This window comes from Lepidochelys kempii, chromosome 9 (assembly GCF_965140285.1).
Source record: "Lepidochelys kempii isolate rLepKem1 chromosome 9, rLepKem1.hap1, whole genome shotgun sequence".
Taxonomy (NCBI): Eukaryota; Metazoa; Chordata; order Testudines; family Cheloniidae; genus Lepidochelys; species Lepidochelys kempii.
Genome location: NC_136388.1, coordinates 51,671,933 through 51,690,737, shown reverse-complemented (window position 1 = coordinate 51,690,737; position 18,805 = coordinate 51,671,933). Strand labels below are relative to the sequence as shown.

Below are 18,805 nucleotides of genomic sequence, written 5' to 3'. Positions count from 1 at the left end.
GACAAATCTCTATACCTTGCATGAAATTGAATGGGGAGGTGGGGAATGTAGTGGTGTGGTGCTGTTTTTCCATACTGCTCTGTAATTAAGATCAGCCACCAGCGTTTCTGGAGACAATTGCCTTTTGTTACTAGTCAGCACAGACATTTAGGTTTAGCAACCTGACTTGCAAAGGCCTATCATGCCTGCTCTCAGTGCTATTTAGTTTTTAGTCACAAACAAAAATGTGATCGTGATTGATTTACATGGGTTGCAAACTCCAGCTGTGTTCTGTTATTAAATAGAAATGTAAATCAATTAAAAGAAAGAAAACGGCACATGGAAGAACCATGCTTTTGGCTTTCATAAGCTGTATTTGAAATACTAACCATCTCTTTTAAGGATGAGAACAACTAGAAGAACACACACTGCTTTTTTTATGGACCTCGTCATATTGGGGACACCAGTACAAAGTCAAATCAAGGTCACATTAACAACCAATGAAAATGCCCTACACCTCACCACAGTAAACCAAACAAAATAAGAAAGAGTGAACCTACGTACAGGCCTATGTGCCTCTTGTTTAAGCATTCTTTTTGGTTTGTTTTTGGATTGCAAAGTGTTATAAAACAATAGTGTATCTTTGACCCCTGAAGGACTTCTAGACATAGTCATATTTTGAAGGGTATGAGCGTTTCCCGTCATCGCTACGAGCAGCGTCATTGTATGCTGAGACTTTTTTACTTTTGGCTTCAGATTCGTAGCCAGTACCAGCCTTATATGGCGCAGTCTTGTAGGAGATATTCCGTCCTGATGCATTGTAGGACACTGCCTTGTAACTGAAAGAGAAATAAAATATGTCGGCAATGCAGACTCTCCAATATCCACTCTGCTGTGAACTTTATTCCCGTGAGTTCCTGGATTTAATGCAACTGATTAAGCACTATATTAATTCCTATTATTTGTATGATAGTAACACTTGGAGGCCCTGATTAAGATGAGGGCCAAATGTCCACAAACAGATTGCAAAATTCTCTCCTTTAAATTTGTTATTTGAAATGCTTCACCAGTTTCTTCCACGAATAATTCCTGGCCTGCAGATTGTTTGAATTGCAGATTGAAAATGTAACAATGAAACATACAGGGGCAGATTTGCATCTGGTGTAAATTGTCCTCGCTCCTTTGGCTTCAGAGATTCTATGACAAGTTACACAATTTGCAACTCATGCTGTAATGTATATAACAAAGTTAGCCAACCAACATAGTCATAGTGCACATTTTGAACTGTATGTTTGATTGTAAAAATTGCAATTCATACTTTGTTGATACATATATCACCCAGTCATGGAAGAGAAACAATATCATGTGACTCATGTAAGTAAACACTATACAAGTAAGTATACTGTATTCTCAGGCGGCCCACAGACATCATGATTACAGCTGAGCAAATAATTGGTTTTGAGTTCCAGGGCCAAAATGAAAAATCCCTCCCCGCTGCCTCCCACCAATTTGGTTGAATTCAAATCCAAACCAATTTTTTTCTAGATGTTTCACTGTATTGAAAAACTTGACAAAATGAATGTTTGTGAATCCATTATGAATGCTTCTGGGGTTTTCATTTTGGTTCTTTTTGGCTGTTTTTCACCGTTGTTTGTTTGTTTATATTTTTTTTTAAGTGACCAAATTTCAAAATGAAACAAAAAGTTTCAAAACAAAAAATCAAAAAGAAATATTTTTAATTTTTTTTAAATCTTTTTTTGGCCAAACTATGCCAAAATTCAGCCTGAATTTGCATATAGTTTGCCCCCCAAAATGCATTTTTCAGTCAAATTACTATTCTCTGAAAAAAAATTGCCAAGCTCTAATCATTCTATCCTTCGTAATTTGGGTGTGCTATATGATTGCAGCTACTGCGCATCTGGTCCATGGGCTATATACATTTTGCACATCCAGTGCTTGCCAGGGTAATCTAAACTAGAGATCTGTGATGTGCCATAAAATAATGAACCCCGCAGAAGACTGTCCATCACTTTCCTAGTGCACAATCAAATACTGTTTCATTACCAGCAAAGCTTCCAACTTAGAAGCATTGGGACTTACTTGGTTTCTTCTGGTACCAGTCCCCTGCAGGCAATGCACATCATAACGCCTCCTACCAGGGACAAGCCCCCAGCAACCCATCCAACAAATAAGGCTGAACCAAAGGTATACCTACAAAATAAAAAGACAAAGGGCCCGTAATGCTGTAGGGGTGCAGGAACTCCCCATGCAATTTGTTTTGAAGTGTGTTTAAGATACAGAATTCTCTCCTGGAACACGAAGTCTCTTCTACCACATTGGTCTCTCTTAGCAGAGGTCTTTCTTAGTTTTTACCTTCAGATTTCCCTCTGTCCCAAAAGAATGAGAGTGACTATATCCCACCCAGCCGCACAAGTGTCATCCATATTGTAGAGTGGACGGATGTGTTCTCCCTACTCCTCTGGTTTGGATAGGTGAGCACGGACATCCCTCAGCTACATTGTTTGTGTTGCTTGTTTATTCATTTCAACCTTCAAAGTGCCCACTGAAGGCAATTAACAGACTACCATTAACTACACTGGGCTTTGGATCAGATCTTAAAGCAGGATTAATCAGTCATAGGAGGACCTCCACACCTCCCCAGTCTCACCCCAAGCAGGAGAATAAGCAAGTAGCATATCACCACTATAGTTACTTCTACATCACGCACGCCCCCTTCCCTGCAGACATACTCAAAAAATGACATTACTGGGCAACCCTGTCCTCAGCTGCTGTAATAGCCTCTGGGGACCATTGGCAGCTGATACAAGTTACAGCAGGCTGAGCATGTGCTTGGGGAACTGGCTTTGGATAGAGTGGATCCCAAGGGTGGTGTTCACTACACTGTGCACTCATCACAGCTAAAGATCTGGCCTGATAAATCCATCTAGCCATAGCATCAGAACTGATCTACAAACACAGAGTAGATGCCATCACTACATGCTTGTTGATTCTGGGGCAGCCATGGCTACTGCATGCCAATGCTAACATTCTTCTCCTGAGCTATATTGACCTCCCATTGACTGCTCTTCCAAAAGGAGAAGGTTACCTTGTCTGGATTGTCTGCATCGATCCTTGGTACATATTGGCTGTTGACATCCAGAAGTTTGTGACCAGCATGTTGGCAAATACGGACACTCCGGCAATAGCACATAGACCTGGGAACAGAGATAATATGGGCCTGGGAGCAAGATTCCCCACTGCCTTATATGTCAGGGAGCCATTCAGATCTCTGAAAAAATGGGAGTAAAGTGCTACCTACCATTCCGATTGCACTCATTTTGCACAAGTTATACAATGGCAGAAGCACTGAGACTAAGAATTGTCAGGTTTCCATGTGAATTGCTCCATAATGGAGTGCTCTGGAATCAAAACATTCATTACAACCCAGCCCTCCCTTTCCCCCACCCAAAAAAACCTTCTCTAGTAGAGCTGGTAGATTTTTTCAGTTCAACCTTTTCTCAAAGGAAAACCATTTTGAGACATGTAAATTTTGATTGCTGAAAACCATCTCTCCCCCCACCCCCGGTTTTTGAGATTTTGGTTTTTCAGTGAAAAACTTCAAAGAAAGTATTTCCATTGTCATCTAAAATTTTCATGTGGAAAAAAATCATTTCACAGCCATTGGGATATTGGGAAAGGGTGCAAATAGAAGCTATGAACGTTTTCTGAGGTTGTGAATGAGGAATCCAAACATCCCTCTTGCAAATCTGAAGTCACAGATATCCCTGCCCCAAAGCGGAAAGGAAAAGACTCGAACCCATCACATTACCAAAGTCCTCAAAAGTCCCCTGCTTGCCAACCAGGGGATACCTTCCAAAAGCCCCACCTATCCTTTATCCAGCTGCCAGGGCCTCTGGCTCCCCATAAGACCCTCTATTTGCAGCATGCTGACAACTGAAAATTTGGGGGCTGTGGAAATCAAATGGGTTTTAATAGCCAAATAAAAAATGCAAGTAGGACTTTATTGATGGCAGGAGTGGGAGAGCTTGAGGAGCCAGGACCACAGAAATCAGTGGTGTTTCCATCTTAGGAATCAAATCACTCCCATTATTCTAGTATCTGCGCATGTCACAGTCTTTAATACATTTATCCTCCCAGAGCCTCGGTGACTTTGGGAAGTGCAATAATCCCCATTTTACAGAGAGTTACTTGAGGTCACACAACAAGTCTATAGCACAGTAAGGAATCAAAGCCAGGTCTCCTGAAGGCTAGGCTAGATCTAACCATTGAACTATCCTTCCTTTTGACTTTGCTCTCCAGCTCTAATATGCCACAGTGTAGCTGAGGCCTTGCCTGTATTTTAGATAGATAATATCTTCCATTCATTGTCTTTCAATGATTTCACAAATGTAGAATATATGGGTGGGATTTGCAGAAACTTTCACTGTTGGCCTAACTCTGCTCCCTGTGAAGTCAGTGGGTAAAATTATATGTATTTTAAATGCAAAAATGATCCCACATTTCTGAAGCCCTTTCTTTCATCCAAACAGTGTATATTGTACATGCTTGAACTGTATTGTTTGAGGTCACTGGGACAACCTGCCTGAGTAAGTGCTCAACCTGTGTAAGCATTGCAGAAATCAGGCCTTCATAGAATGATAGAAATGTAGGCCTGGAAGGGACCTCAATAGGTCATCTAGTCCTGTCCCCTGCATTCAAGGCAGAACTAAGTAATAACTAGACCATTCCTGACAGGTTTTTGTCTGATTTATTCTTAAAAACCTCCAGTAATGGAGATTCCACAACCTTCCTGGCTATTGTTCCAGTGCTTAACTACCCTGACAGGAAGTTTTTCCTAATGTCCAACCTAAGTCGCCCTTGCAATTTAAGCCCATTGCTTCTTGTCCTATCCTCAGAGATTAAAGAAAAACAATTTTCTCCCTCCTCCTTGTGACAACCTTTTATGTACTTGAAAACTGTTATCATGTCCCCTCTCAGTCTTCTCTTCTCCAGACTAAACAAATCCAGTTTTTTCAATCTTCCCTCATAGGTCATGTTTTCTAGACCTTTAATCATTTTTGTTGCTCCTCTCTGGAGTTTCTCCAATTTGTCCACATCTTTCCTGAAATGTGGCACGCAGAACTGGACACAGTTCTACAGCTGAGACCTTATCAGCACAGAGTGAAGTGGAAGAATTACTTCTCGTGTCTTACTTACAACAATCCTGCTGATACATTCCAGCTTCAATGAGAATATGGACTCAGTTTCTTTACTCACCTGCAATGGATTGTGGGTAAATCTGTGATGAAGAAATTCCCTTAAGTATCACCACTTTCACAGTTGGTTGCTTAGTGCAAATACAGGGGTAAATTCTGCTTATTTATTGATGTAAGTCATAGAATAGAATCATAGAATATCAGAGTTGGAAGGGACCTCAGGAGATCATCTAGTCCAACCCCCTGCTCAAAGCAGGCACAATCCCCAATTGTTTTTTTGCCCCAGATCCCTAAACGGCCCCCTCAAGGATTGAACTCACAACTGTGGGTTTAGCAGGCCAATGCTCAAACCACTGAGCTATCCCCTCTCCTCTGATCATGTTATTTGAACCTCTGGGATTGCCCACATGAGGAAGACAAGAATGACTAGATTTTATTGGCAATCCCAAATATTCAAAAATCATGAAACTGTCTTAAAAATCATGACATTTTAAAAGTAATAATTTCTGGGATCTTTTTATTTGTTATCTGGTTTTTGAGCTTTTAGGGTTCACGTTTTCATGCTGATTTCCATCTCCATGAAAGCTAGAAACTTACATTTCTATTAAATGAAAACTGAGGTTCTCATATATTTACATGACTCTGGGAGCTGAGGCCTTAATAAAAACACCAGAAATATTGTCAGAGTTGGTAGCACTGCAGTTTGCAATTCTGAAACATTTGTTCCCTGTGCATCTTGACTGTATTTGTCCTTTTGCTTTTTTGTTTTACAAAGACTTCCTCAATCTTAAATTCAGCTGCTTGCTGAGCTTTGCACATAATAGAAGAAATTGTGTAGAGCACAATGACTTACCAGCCACAATAAACATGATGCCAGAGGTCAGAGTCATGTTGGCTTTTGCGGAGTCCTCCATATTGCCAATTCGAATGCATTTCAGGGCGAAAATGGACACAAGGAGGCCAATGGCACCCAGGACGATGCCCACGATCATTAGGGCCCTCACAGCCTGGAACATTGCTGCAAAACAAGCAAGGAAAAAAATATTTGACTACATAACACGGGGGTGTAGTCCAGGCTGCGGCTGGGGATAGCCAACATGGCCCACAGCAGGCATTGCTGTTTCCAACCAAATGAATTCTCAGAGAAGAGCTGATGGAGCTGTTTGGACATTTTCCATCAAAAAAGATTTTTCACCGGCGCATGGGCTGTTCAACAAAAAGGAAAATTTTCATCCCCAAAATTCTGTTTTTGTCAAGCCATTTTAGGTTTTCATCGATAAACCAAAACCCAACATTTTTTGGTTTTGCTTTTAGCAGCCAAAAAACCTGAACATTTTTGGTTTTAAATTTTAAGCTTTTCAGTTGCCAAAAGCTGAAATATTTTCAGCTTTGGGTTTTTTACCTTTTTAAGGAAAATTTGAACATTTGCAAAGAAAAATATTTGTGAAGATGAAAGCATTTTTCTAGGGTGAGGGAAACAATCATTTCCTGAGTAGCATTTCTTGAGGAAAGATGTTAAATCTATGTCTCCATGAACTATTCCCATTGAGCATACTCTGAACCTGCCATATTGACCTTCTAGGTGCTCTTCCACATAGGAGTGAGCTTCGTGTCCCACACTGTAAGAAGCAAGGGAAGAATGAGATTGGCCCACAGATACATCACAAATGGTCCAGTTAGCTCTAAATGGAATTTGGGCCCAATTTATATTGGTGTTTAGACACCAATGATGCAGTTAAGGGCCTGTCAGCATCTTTGAGCACCTAAATACCTTTGCAAATCTGCATATTTATCTTTATCATTTCAGGATTCCTCAAATGGTGTGAGGAGAGTCGGTTCAAAATTTTTTTTTGTCAAAACAGTTTTTCATAAGAAAATGCCGGTTTTTGACAAAACCAACATTTTTCATGAAAATATATTGATTTTGGTGAAATTTTACTTCAAAAAGAAAAAGGAACACAGTTACAAAAATGTCAAAATGGACATGCTGGGAACGGAAAGCTGTGATTTTTCATTTTGAAATGATTTTTTGTTTTGAAATATACTTTATTTTATATATTCAATTAAATTCAAACGTGAAAATTGGAAATTGAAACAAATTGTGAAACAGCATGGGCCAGACTGTGAATGATTTGCAGGGGTGAAGCCCATGGCCAACAGATTTTAAGATTTTAAACGCCACTTCCTGCAGCTCCTATTCGCCAAGAACGGTGAACTGCGGCCACTGGAAGCTGTGGGTGGCTGTGCAAATGTAAACAAACTGTCTGGTGGCCCACCAGCAGATTACCCTGATGGGCCACGTGTGGCCCACGGGCTGCAGGTTGCCCACCACTGATCTAGGGTCTCTATTTACAGCTGTGCATGGCTACTGCAAAGTATGACTAAAATCAGGAAGGTAGGATTTCACACTCACTTTTCGTGAGTGTGAATGGCAACACAAGGTGCAGGGCATAGGAGACAATGAGGTCCACTGTTTTTCAGGTATTAGACTTGCTCCATTGTTGGAGATCCAGAGACAAAACTAAGGATTAACCAGGTATAGCAATTTTAAAAAATGAAATGAAAAGAAATATGGCTACCTCACGGTGGCTTTATTCTCTTTGGTGTTTTATTACAGTAAGTCAGAGGGGTGTGTTATGTTTATTTCACTGGCTGGTGATGAGATAAGCAGATTTGGTTGGCACCAGATGTTGCTCATGGCAAGTGAGCATGTAGAGTGGTGCAGAGCAAAGAGCAGCAGCTTGTGATTTATGCAGAAAGTTATGCCCATGCTGAGAAGTCACACAAACAACCCCTTTTCACATAAGGCTTCAACTGAGCAAACAAATTGTGAAAAGCAGATTGAAGAGTTGACACACGCTCTCATACAAAGCTACTGTATGTTGGTTCCCAACTGTAAACCAACATATTGTGACTCATCTACAGCAACACCTCTTAACATCCCTCAAGCTGCCTCTCTCTCTAGCAGAGAAAAAAGAAGGTGTATGGGTGTTTGAATATCAAGAAGTCTTTCTCATGAAATGGCATCTATTTCACCTCATCCACAATTTCACACTTGGCTGCAGACATTTACTGGCAATAATGTCTGTGCCAGTATTCATACCAGTTGTTGAAGACCCTATGAGAGATAAGAAGGTATCAGAATACCAGAGATGGTCAAATACCGGGAGGATGCAGTCACAAATATGTTTGTAAAGTAACTTTTGTGATTTGATTTTGGTACATTTGGGCTTCTTTTTGTCATTCCATGAACATTCCAATGACTGAGTTCTATTTATGTCAATGCTGTTATGGGTATTAATACCTGTGTTTCTGCAAGAACAAGCATACTCATGAGACCAAGAGGACGAGAGTCTCCAGTCTGATCTCATCAGCTGGGAATTCTCTTGGTATGCAGGTGTTCGCAGCTGGCACAGAGCTGGAATAGCCGTCTTCTACGCTACTCCATAGCCTAGGCTCAGCATACAGAGTGAGCCTAGTAAAGGAAGAGGGAGTGGCTGGAGGAGTACTGTGTTCTGGATGTTCCCAGGTCATGTGTTGCTCCTTGTGGGCTGCTACTAGCTGGTGCGGGCTGTGGTAAAGACTCCAATTGACCTGAATGGTCATCAGTTGATGGCGTATATGAACAGACCATGAGAGAGAAGGTACTATATTGAAAAGAGCCAGAAGTGAACTATGTGGCATTGCACAGAGGAGAAGCCATAGTACAGAGGGCATTCTCTTCGGTGCCATTCTCTGGTGATTTTAAAGTTTTTAAAGAGTGTTTCCAAGAGTTATAAGGTAGCCTTTTTTCAATTATTCTTTTCACATTTGATACCACCAGGACAACTTGTTGTCCCACAATCACAGAACAGCTGACATAGCTACCTTAGAAAAATTACACTGCAGAACAAGTTGGCCAGGAGTGAAAGGGAAATCTTTGCAATTCTGCCTGCCTTGCCCTACCCCCTTGAGCCATGTTAAGTGGGGAGGTGGTCAGGGGACCATGTCGAAGAACATTAGACTCCCTGCCATTAGGTGGGTTACCTCATGTTTGGGTAGAACCAATAGCTTTGTCAACTTGGCGCAGTGACTCACCTACAGATGAACATGACAAGCAGCACTGAACACATGGAGAGACCCAACCTGAAATAACCATGGCTTTCAGTGGGATTGGGCTGTATTGACAATCCCAGGTTATTTTTGCTATGACTCATTCTGATCATCAGGTATGTCCTTATCAGCTGATAACAAGTGTTAACAAACCAGGTATTTTCAGCCTCCCACTCATCAGCACAGAGGTGTGATTTCATTATTATTCATCAGAAATCAAGAGGCTGATGGATAAGTGTTATCAGCCCTGAAGGGTGTTCACGAGGCATTTGGTGCAGAGCAGGAGGAAGAAGCAAGAAGAAAAGTACAATGTTCCTTTACTCATTTTTCTTTACAAAGGCTGAAGTTTCATTTCAACCGCTTTGGTTTCAGTGAGAGCACAAATTGCCTGTGATATCACCAAGCAAGGCGTGTGCTGCTGGCTGAGTGACAACCGGTGAAATTAATATTCCGTAGCTGTGAGTAAGCCACTATTGAATAGAATCAATAGTTCTGGTTTCCTCTCAGGGAGTGATAAGCTCTCCCCTCAGTGCTTCCTACAAATGTCCAATAAAATATTACAATATTTGGGTGCGAATAAGATGACAGGAGGGTTGCTCTGATTCTCAGACGTCACTAGCACATTCTGGATCAGATAAACTGGTGCATTCCAGTTGCTTTCTGTGCCTCTGGTCTGGTGTGATGCAGCCAGAGTACAGCCATAGATCGTGCTCTCTGTTTCAAAACACTTTAGTCCCAACCCTGCAGTCATTGGGGAGAAAAATCTCTGAGTGAAGTCCAGCATGGATTGGAGGATTGAGGCCTGAATTAAGGAATTGAGGTGGTAAGTCCTTTATTTTAAAAACAGCAGTAGAGCTCTGTCCCTGTGTAGCTGAGCTGCAGAAGACCAGGCAAGAGGGGACATTGCTTTGCTAGGGGATGACTGACATGTCATGAATTTTTCCAATACGTTGTTCATACCAACAAAAGAAAAAATGAATTATTATGCACTAAGTTATATCTCACCCCACACGGGTATGGAAGGTGTGTGGGAGAGAGAACAAGATACCTCATTTTCTTCTATCCCACATAGGGGCCAGGCACAACTGTAGTCCGTGCATTCACCTCCCTCTGACATAAATCCCTTTGAAGGGTGGGGCTTAGGCTCCTCCACTCCCCGTCATTTCCTCCTCAGCTCAGCCGATAGCCTCTTTGTGGCTCAAGTCCCTTGTCTTTGGAAATGGAGTGTGTTAGAGAACATGTGATAGGCCAGATCCCCAGCTGGTGTAAATCAGCATAGTGCCACTGAGAGTGGCCATTGTTTATGTGACTGCAATGGAGCTATGGAATGGAACTACCCAGACATCTGTTGGGAAAATAACACAGCAGGGCACAGATTATCCAACAAGTTCTTGGAATGTATTGGAGACACATTTTTATTTCAGAAAGCGAAGAAAGCTACTGGGGGGAGGCTATTCTAGATCTGATTTTGACAAATAGGGAGGAACTGGTTGAGAATTTGAAAGTGGAAGGCAATTTGGGTGAAAGTGACCATGAAATGATAGAGTTCGCAATTATAGGGAATGGTAGGAGGGAGAACAGCACAATAAAGACAATGGATTTCAAGAAAGAAGACTTTAGCAAACTCAGGGAGTTGGTAGGTAAAATCCCATGGGAAACAAGTCTAAGGGGAAGAACAATTGAAGACAGTTGGCAGTTTTTCAAAGAGACATTATTAAGGGCACAAAAGCAAACTATCCCACTGCGTAGGAAAGATAGGAAGTATGGCAAGAGACCACCCTGGCTTAACCAGGAGATCTTCAGTGATCTAAAACTCAAAAAAGAATCCCACAAAAAGTGGAAAATAGGTCAAATTATAAAGGATGAATACAAACAAATAACACAAGTATGTAGGGACAAAATGAGAAAAGCCAAGGCACAAAATGAGATTAAACAAGCTAGGGACATAAAAAGAAACAAGAAAACATTCTACAAATATATTAGAAGCAAGAAGAAGACCGAGGACAGAGTAGGCCCATTACTCAATGAAGGGGGAAAGACAATAACAGAAAATGTGGAAATGGCAGAGGTGCTTAATGACCTCTTTGTTTCGGTTTTCACCAAGAAGGTTCATGGTGATTGGACATCTAACATAGTGAATGCCAGTGAAAATGAGGTGGGATCAGAGTCTAAAATAGGGAAAGAACAAGTCAAAAATTACTTAGACAAGTTAGATGTCTTCATATCTCCAGGGCCTAATGAAATGCATCCTAGAATACTCAAGGAGCTGACTGAGGAGATATCTGAGCCATTAGCAATTATCTTTGAAAAGTCATGGAAGATGGGAGACATTTGAGAAAACTGGAAAAGGGCAAATATAGTGCCCATCTATAAAAAGGGAAATAACAACAACCTGGTGAATTACAGACCAGTCAGCTTAACTTCTGTACCTGGAAAGATAATGGAAAAAATAATTAAGCAATCAATTTGTAAACACCTAGAAGATAATAAGGTGATAAATAACAGTCAGCATGGATTTGTCAAGAACAAATTGTGTCAAACCAACCTGACAGCTTTCTTTGACAGGGTAACAAGCCTTGTGGATAGGGGGGAAGCAGTAGATGTGGTATATCTTGACTTTAGTAAGGCTTTTGATTCTGTCTTGCATGACCTTCTCATAAATAAACTAGGGAAATACAACCTAGAAGGAGCTACTATGAGGTGGGTGCATAACTGTTTGGAAAATCATTCCCAGAGAGTAATTATCTGGAAGGGCATAACAAGTGGGGTCCTGCAGGAATCGGTTCCAGGTCCGGTTCTGTGCAATATCTTCATCAATGATTTAGATAATGGCATAGAGAGTACACTTATAAAGTTTGTGGATGTTACCAAGCTGGGAGGGGTTGCAAGTGCTTTTGAGGCTAGGATTAAAATTCAAAATGATTTGGATAAACTGGAGAAATGGTCTGAAGTAAATAGGATGAAATTCAATAAGGACAAACGCAAAGTACTCCACTTTGGAAGGAACGATCAGTTGCATACATACAAAATGGGAAATGACTGCCTAGGAAGGAGTACTGCAGAAAGGGATCCGGGGGTCATAGTGGATCACAAGTTAAATATGAGTCAACAGTGTAATGCTGTTGCAAAAAAAGCGATCATCATTCTGGGATGTATTAGCAGGAGTATTGTAAGCAAGACAAGAGAAGTAATTCTTCTGTTCTACTCTGCGCTGATTAGAGTACCTCAACTGGAGTATTGTGTCCAGTTCTGGGTGCCACATTTCAGGAAAGATGTGGACAAACCAGAGAAAGTCCAGAGAAGAACAACAAAAATTATTAAAGGTCTAGAAAACATGACCTATGAGGGAAGATTGAAAACATTGGGTTCATTTAGTCTGGAGAAGAGAAGACTGATAGGGGACATGATAACAGTTTTCAAGTACATAAAAGGTTGTTACAAGGAGGAGGGAAAAAAATTGTTCTTCTTAATCTCTGAGGATAGGACAAGAAGCAATGGGTTTAAATTGCAGCAAGGGAGGCTTTAGGTTGGACATTAGGAAAAACTTCCTAACTCTCAGAGTGGTTAAGCACTGGAATATATTGCATTGGGGATTTTTAAGAGCAGGTTGGACAAACACCTGTCAGGGATTGTCTAGATAATACTTAATTCTGCCTTGAGTGCAGGGGACTGGACTAGATGACCTCTCGAGGTCCCTTCCAGTTCTATGATTCTATGCTGATTTACAGCAATATCTGGCCCTATATTCACAAAAAGAAAAGGAGTACTTGTGGCACCTTAGAGACTAACACATTTATTTGAGCATAAGCTTTCGTGAGCTACAGCTCACTTCATCAGATGCTGTAGCTCACAAAAGTTTATGCTCAGATAAATTTGTTAGTCTTTAAGGTGCCACAAGTACTCCTTTTCTTTTTGCGAATACAGACTAACACAGCTGCTACTCTGAAACCTGGCCCTATATTGTGATTTCTGCAAATCCACATCAGGCAGAAGACAACAGAAAAAGTTATCTGAGTTGATATAACATTCCATTCATATTAATGTCCATGTGTTATCACTCACCCTGAAGATGGAATGTAACGTGAAAACATTTGGGATAGGAAGCATTTTAATTTTAGGTGAAGGTATTCAACAATCAGAAATCTTTGTAATAAAATTACTTTTAAAAGGACAGTTGTTTAAAAGGTAGAAGGGTTGGGAGGGTTCTAGTCTTGTCCAAACTGAGAGTATAAAGCATTCAAAAGTTGTCATTAGGAGCACTTAGTGGCCATATTTTTAAAGCTAGGCTCATTAAATGCACATACACCTATCTTGCACAGAGACCTGAAGTGTGTACAGACCTGGTATTTGAGCACACATGGACAGTCAGCTGCTCAAGTGGCTATTTGCACACCTCATTGGCATGCACACATTAGGGGGTTCTGTACACAAGTTAGGCACAAAAAAGACATCCATGCAATTGCACAAATCTCCCTTTGAAAAATCCAGCCAGTGATATAAATTAACCTCAGATTTTTAATAGTCATTCAAATATTTTAAAATTAAATAACAAATCCCCCCACTTTTCCCAATCAGGAGCAATGGAATTATCCATAAAATGGATGTTTCAGAATGATCTGCCAATCAAGCAATCTGACTGGCTGAATAGCCTCTGATGATTTGTAATAATTCCCATCATAGCTCATCATTGTATTTTTCAACCCAAAGAGAAATTAAAGAAACTTATTTTTTTAATGTTGGTATGAATAATATGTATTAAGATCCACATGTTCAAAGATATTTAGGTACCAATGGGAGTTAGGTGCCTAAATACCTTTGAAGATCTGGGCCTAAATGCTCTGTGGAACAAAATCATATAATTTGATCTAAAGAAACATCATCTGTATTCCTTTTACCAGAACAGACATGAAAATGGAACCCTACTACCAATTAAAATTACCGAAATATGGATATCATTAGGGATTTTTAAGAGCAGGTTGGATAAACACCTGTCAGGGATGGTCTAGATAATACTTAGTCCTGCCTTGAATGCAGGGGACTGGACTAGATGACCTCTTGAGGTCCCTTCAAGTTCTATGATTCTATAATTTCTATGATCTTTAAAAAAAAAAAACAACAATTTAAAGCCAGGTCATTCCAACTTTACATTTCAGCAATGCACTATGGAGAATAAATCGGATCAAACTTCGGTTTTTGCAATATGACCTTTTTGTGACTGTTAAATACATTTTCTTATTCCTAGAGATGGGTGGAAAAAAGTTTCCCATCCTGCAAAAATTTTTGAAATTTTGAAAAATGATTCTCAACTTGAATTGGGATGAAAAGTCAAAAATCTCAAAATTTTCACAAACCAAAAATCCAAAAAAGGCAGATCAAGTCAATCAAAATGTTTAATTTTATTAATTTCCAAATGTTTCATTTTGATTTTAACCTTTTAAATTTGTGTTTATTATTTTACTATAAATTAGTTTAAATTTCTAAATGAAAAGTCATTTCAAACTGAAAAACAGAACTTTCAAACATGTAGACACAGGAAATTCGTCAAAATTGACCCCTTCCTGCAAAAAGTTTTGATTTTAATGAATGGACATTTTTCCTACAAAAAAAATGTTTCATTAAAAAATTCCTGACAGGCTCTACTTATTACATTACTTAAAGAGTAATCTAATTAAGAACTGGCTCTTGCCAATGATAAATCAGCGCAGTCAAACCTGATCATCACTGTTGCTAAGGGAAAATATATTGCTGTCTTAAACCATAATTAGTCATGTACAGCTTTGTTAGAGATATTTATTAAAATAAAAGCAACTCCAGGACAGCTAGCTTCAAATGCTTTTTTCTCAAAATGGACATAATGCATTGTCTACCAGTCGTAATCCAGAATGAACACAGATGTATTTATTAAATCATATCTTTATCAAGCAACAAACACAAAATCAAAAAAGTTTGTCTTCAACTGTACAGTCTCTGGTGACTTCTCAGAGATGAATCAAGTCAGTCATCAAAATGAACAGAACAGATGAGAAACAAGAGGATCTGTCCTCTGCTTTACACAAGTCAATATGAACACAAAAGGCCGTGATTTGCCACAGCTCTGCATCCTGGGCAGTTATTTGCACTTGTGCAAGGAGAAATGGGTGTCAAATGCCACTGAATCAGTGACACAGTATTAATTTTTTATTCCACATTGCACAGGTATAAATGACTGCATAAAGTAATGGAGAATAATACTGATAATTCCGATCAATTTTAATGTTGATCCAGCCTCAGTGCATGCTAGTGCTTTGTAAATTACTCAAATGCTCAAAGGCAGAAGTGACTTCTCTAGTGTAAAATGTCTGGATATTTGTTTATAAAATGGTTTTGGTAATAGGGATTGTACCCTGATTTCAACACTCCTGAGTTTGCTACTGACCCCTCTCACACCCTTGTTCTGAGTTCTTTACTGCCTTGCCCATTTACACCTGGGCAAAGTGACTGTAAAATGCTACTGGATCAGAATGGTTTTGCACCAAATTTGCATTCACTTTGCATGGGTGTAAATTATTATACAAGTGGCTCAGCAGTAGAGAATCAGGCCCCAGGGTAAATAGTACAGTATCCAAATGGGATATGTACTATGCCATATTTTAACAGAAATTTTCATACACCTGTCCCTAACCAACCAAATTAGCTTTAGATGAGGTGCCTCAAAGGCCATAGATCAGTTTGATCATTTTGTCCCAATAAAAAAAATTGACTGAAGAACCAAAACCAAAATAAAAAACAATCAGCCAACCACAACCTTCCAGTAAAACTCCATGTACAAAAAAAGAGTAATTAAAAATACCCTCTTGCACTCCAATTCCTCTATGCCCACTGTTCAGCACCAGCTTTCTCAACAAGAAAATTCAGGATATCCTCTTTCCTTTGGGGGGAAAATGTTTCCACTGGTTTCTTGCTGGAAATTATCAATATGATCAGCCAATAACACTGGAACAGTTAAATGAAATAACAGAACAGCTCTTATCCACCATTTCATATGTGTTTAAATCCAAAGAGCCAATATCTCAGCTGATTTGAATCAGCGTAGCTCTATTAACATCAATGGAGCTATGCTGATTTACTTCTAGTTGAGGACAATAATATAGGTACCAGAAAAATATGCATCAATCTGTAATATTTGTAAGATTATTATTTATGGTAACACAACATACATGTGTTGTTATGTTCATGTGCTAAGTATTTTGGAGATAATTTTCCCCCTTGCAAAGCACTTTAAAATATCAGCTCCTGCTATTCAGTGAAAACTGTATTATATTTCTCCTTCAAGAAAACTCCAGGGGTTCACCTGGGTCCATCTTTTGCCCCTACCTGGTAGCCCAAGAATGGTGAAATAAGGCCGGCACTCTGTGAAACCTGAACTCTGCCTCACGCAGCTCCTCCAGAGTCCCTGATACTGGAACACGGCCGTGACTGGGTTGTCATACAAATCCTGTGTGCTCCACATGTCTAGTCCAGTGGCTGCGATGCACCCAGCAAAACCCAAAGATGAGACAACAAAGCCCATCACTTGGCAGATTGTTGTTGACATGGTATCTCCCCCTTGGCCAGGATCTGAGCTAGCTCTAATGAAGCCGTAGACTTTACGGGAACAGTCAAGTCCTCTTGACTGAGCCACCAGAAACGCAGCTGCTCTTATCAGATGGTGCCCGTTCAGCGGCTTTATTTGCTCAAAGTGTTTTTGCAAGATAGTCCAGTTTCGCTCTTGCTGGGTAGGGTTGTGTGTTTTTTCATTGGCGAGGCAAGAGGTAGGAGCTTTTGTCCTTTAGAAGCACTTGTTATCCCAGAGCTAAGCAGTCACTGCTGGTCAAGTGTAGGGCAACCCGCTTTGAACAAAGTTATGAGGAGCATTACCTTTCCTGAATGCACCTGCACCTCTTCCCATACCTAAATACTTTGGAGTCTGCTACACTTATTCTGTGTAGTTGGCACATTACTGTTAAGAGGGATCAAAGGAGAACTAGACCCACAAATGAATTCCTCATTTTTGGGTAAACATACCGTGCCAGTGCTTCCCAACACAGCATTCCCCAAAGGTCTTCACATACAACATGGGTCTCATTCTCACTGATTTGCTCCTTCTGTTATTATTTACCCCTATCCAAAACAGGAGTAAGACACTCCCAAATCAGGTTGGTAGTAGCAATTTATGCCCACTCTACATTCACTTGGCACAGGTGCAATGTCTACACACGGTGAAAGGCGGTGGAGAATCAGGACATATATTTTTTACTTGAGTTCTTCAAAAGGTCTGTCACCAAGAGAGGAAAAAGCCAAAGTCTTATCAGAACAGCCATGAAAAACTAAAGGAGTTTTAATAAGAACAAAACAGAATGGACTAGATACTCCAGGGCACCAGAGCTGTCCTCAGTGCACCTGACAGGAACAGCACAATTGAGTTTCAACCATCTTTCAACCATCATCCCCAGCACTGAGGTCAGGCAGTAGCTGAACTGGAACTGCTCTGACTCATGCTGGCATCAAACAGTCCCCAAGAGGCTGTTCTGCAGAGCAAAGCATGTCCTGGCCATCCCCACCACACATGGAACAACCCCAATAACAGGGCAGCAAGAGCAGGTGTGACCTAGAACCAGTTTTACACCGTCAGGGGATTCCTCCATATAAACCCTGGTTACCAAATCTTCTTTAACTATTAATTGATACAGAAATGATTCAAATGGGAAGGTCAGTTGTCCACCCGTCTATCTACTTAGTCAGGTATTTCTAAGGTGCCCACCACTGTGATACCTCAGCCCCAACTATACATGCGTGACACCTGCCAGCATCAGTGAGCATTACCCATGTATGCACGGAGGGGAGAACAGACCGCTCGGAGAGCACCGCTTTATTGGTAGTTGTTGATGAAGGCTGAGGGGAGGCGAGAATTAGGAAATTAATTATCTCTTCCCACAGTGCTGAAGTGCTCTGCTCAGGGGAGCAATATAAATTTGCCATGCTGCTCTGCCAATGCATTGCTGTGAGTTACAGGGACCTTCCAGACTTCACGCTCATCAATTCTGATCTAATATACTGTTCCAACTGATTTACTTCAACCCTGACCTAGAAACAAATTCTGTCTTTATCCAATCAAGAAACCTTTCTTTGCTGCAGACATAGTCAATATGATAGCCTCGTTATGAAGCAGAATGAAAGCTACCAGAAAGAGAGGTGAGGTTATCACTAGGATGGGTGATTTACATGAGGGTTATGATGTATTGGCTATCATCGCTGTATCCTATATAATGACTACCCAGGACATCCCTTTTAACACTTCACGTGCACTGCTGCACTAGAGCAAATACATCCTGAGCTTGACAATATATATAGATTTACATGCAGGAATATTGGGAGAAGATCGTGGTCCATCTAGGCCTATTTTTATCATCTGAAGCCATACAAAATCATATGTAATCCTGGTAGAACAGCCACAAGAATTAGCTAGCAGCTGTGCCTTTTGTTGAGATCACTCTCCCTGA

General features: G+C 40.4%; 1 protein-coding gene across 1 annotated transcript; it reads right to left on the bottom strand.

Moving 5' to 3' along the window:
* Positions 1–640: 640 nt before the first annotated feature.
* CLDN18 (claudin 18) lies at positions 641–16,860 on the bottom strand. The gene is made up of 5 exons (XM_073358813.1): positions 16,641–16,860; positions 6,049–6,213; positions 3,086–3,194; positions 2,080–2,190; positions 641–818 (listed from the first exon to the last, which is right to left on the bottom strand). Exons 1-5 carry the CDS (start codon positions 16,858–16,860, stop codon positions 641–643), a joined length of 783 nt encoding a protein of 260 aa, XP_073214914.1.
* Between the last annotated feature and the right edge of the window lie 1,945 nt (positions 16,861–18,805).

What these genes read in the sequence shown, in the direction of transcription:
- CLDN18 (XM_073358813.1), bottom strand. Translation starts at nt 16,860, where the DNA reads ATGTCAACAACAATCTGCCAAGTGATGGGCTTTGTTGTCTCATCTTTG. An exon ending in ATGCAGACAATCCAGACAAG is followed by an intron (nt 2,191 to 3,085) that starts GTAACCTTCTCC and finishes TTTATTTTGTAG; the next exon opens with GTATACCTTTGGTTCAGCCT. An exon ending in CTGGTACCAGAAGAAACCAA is followed by an intron (nt 819 to 2,079) that starts GTAAGTCCCAAT and finishes TTTCTCTTTCAG; the next exon opens with TTACAAGGCAGTGTCCTACA.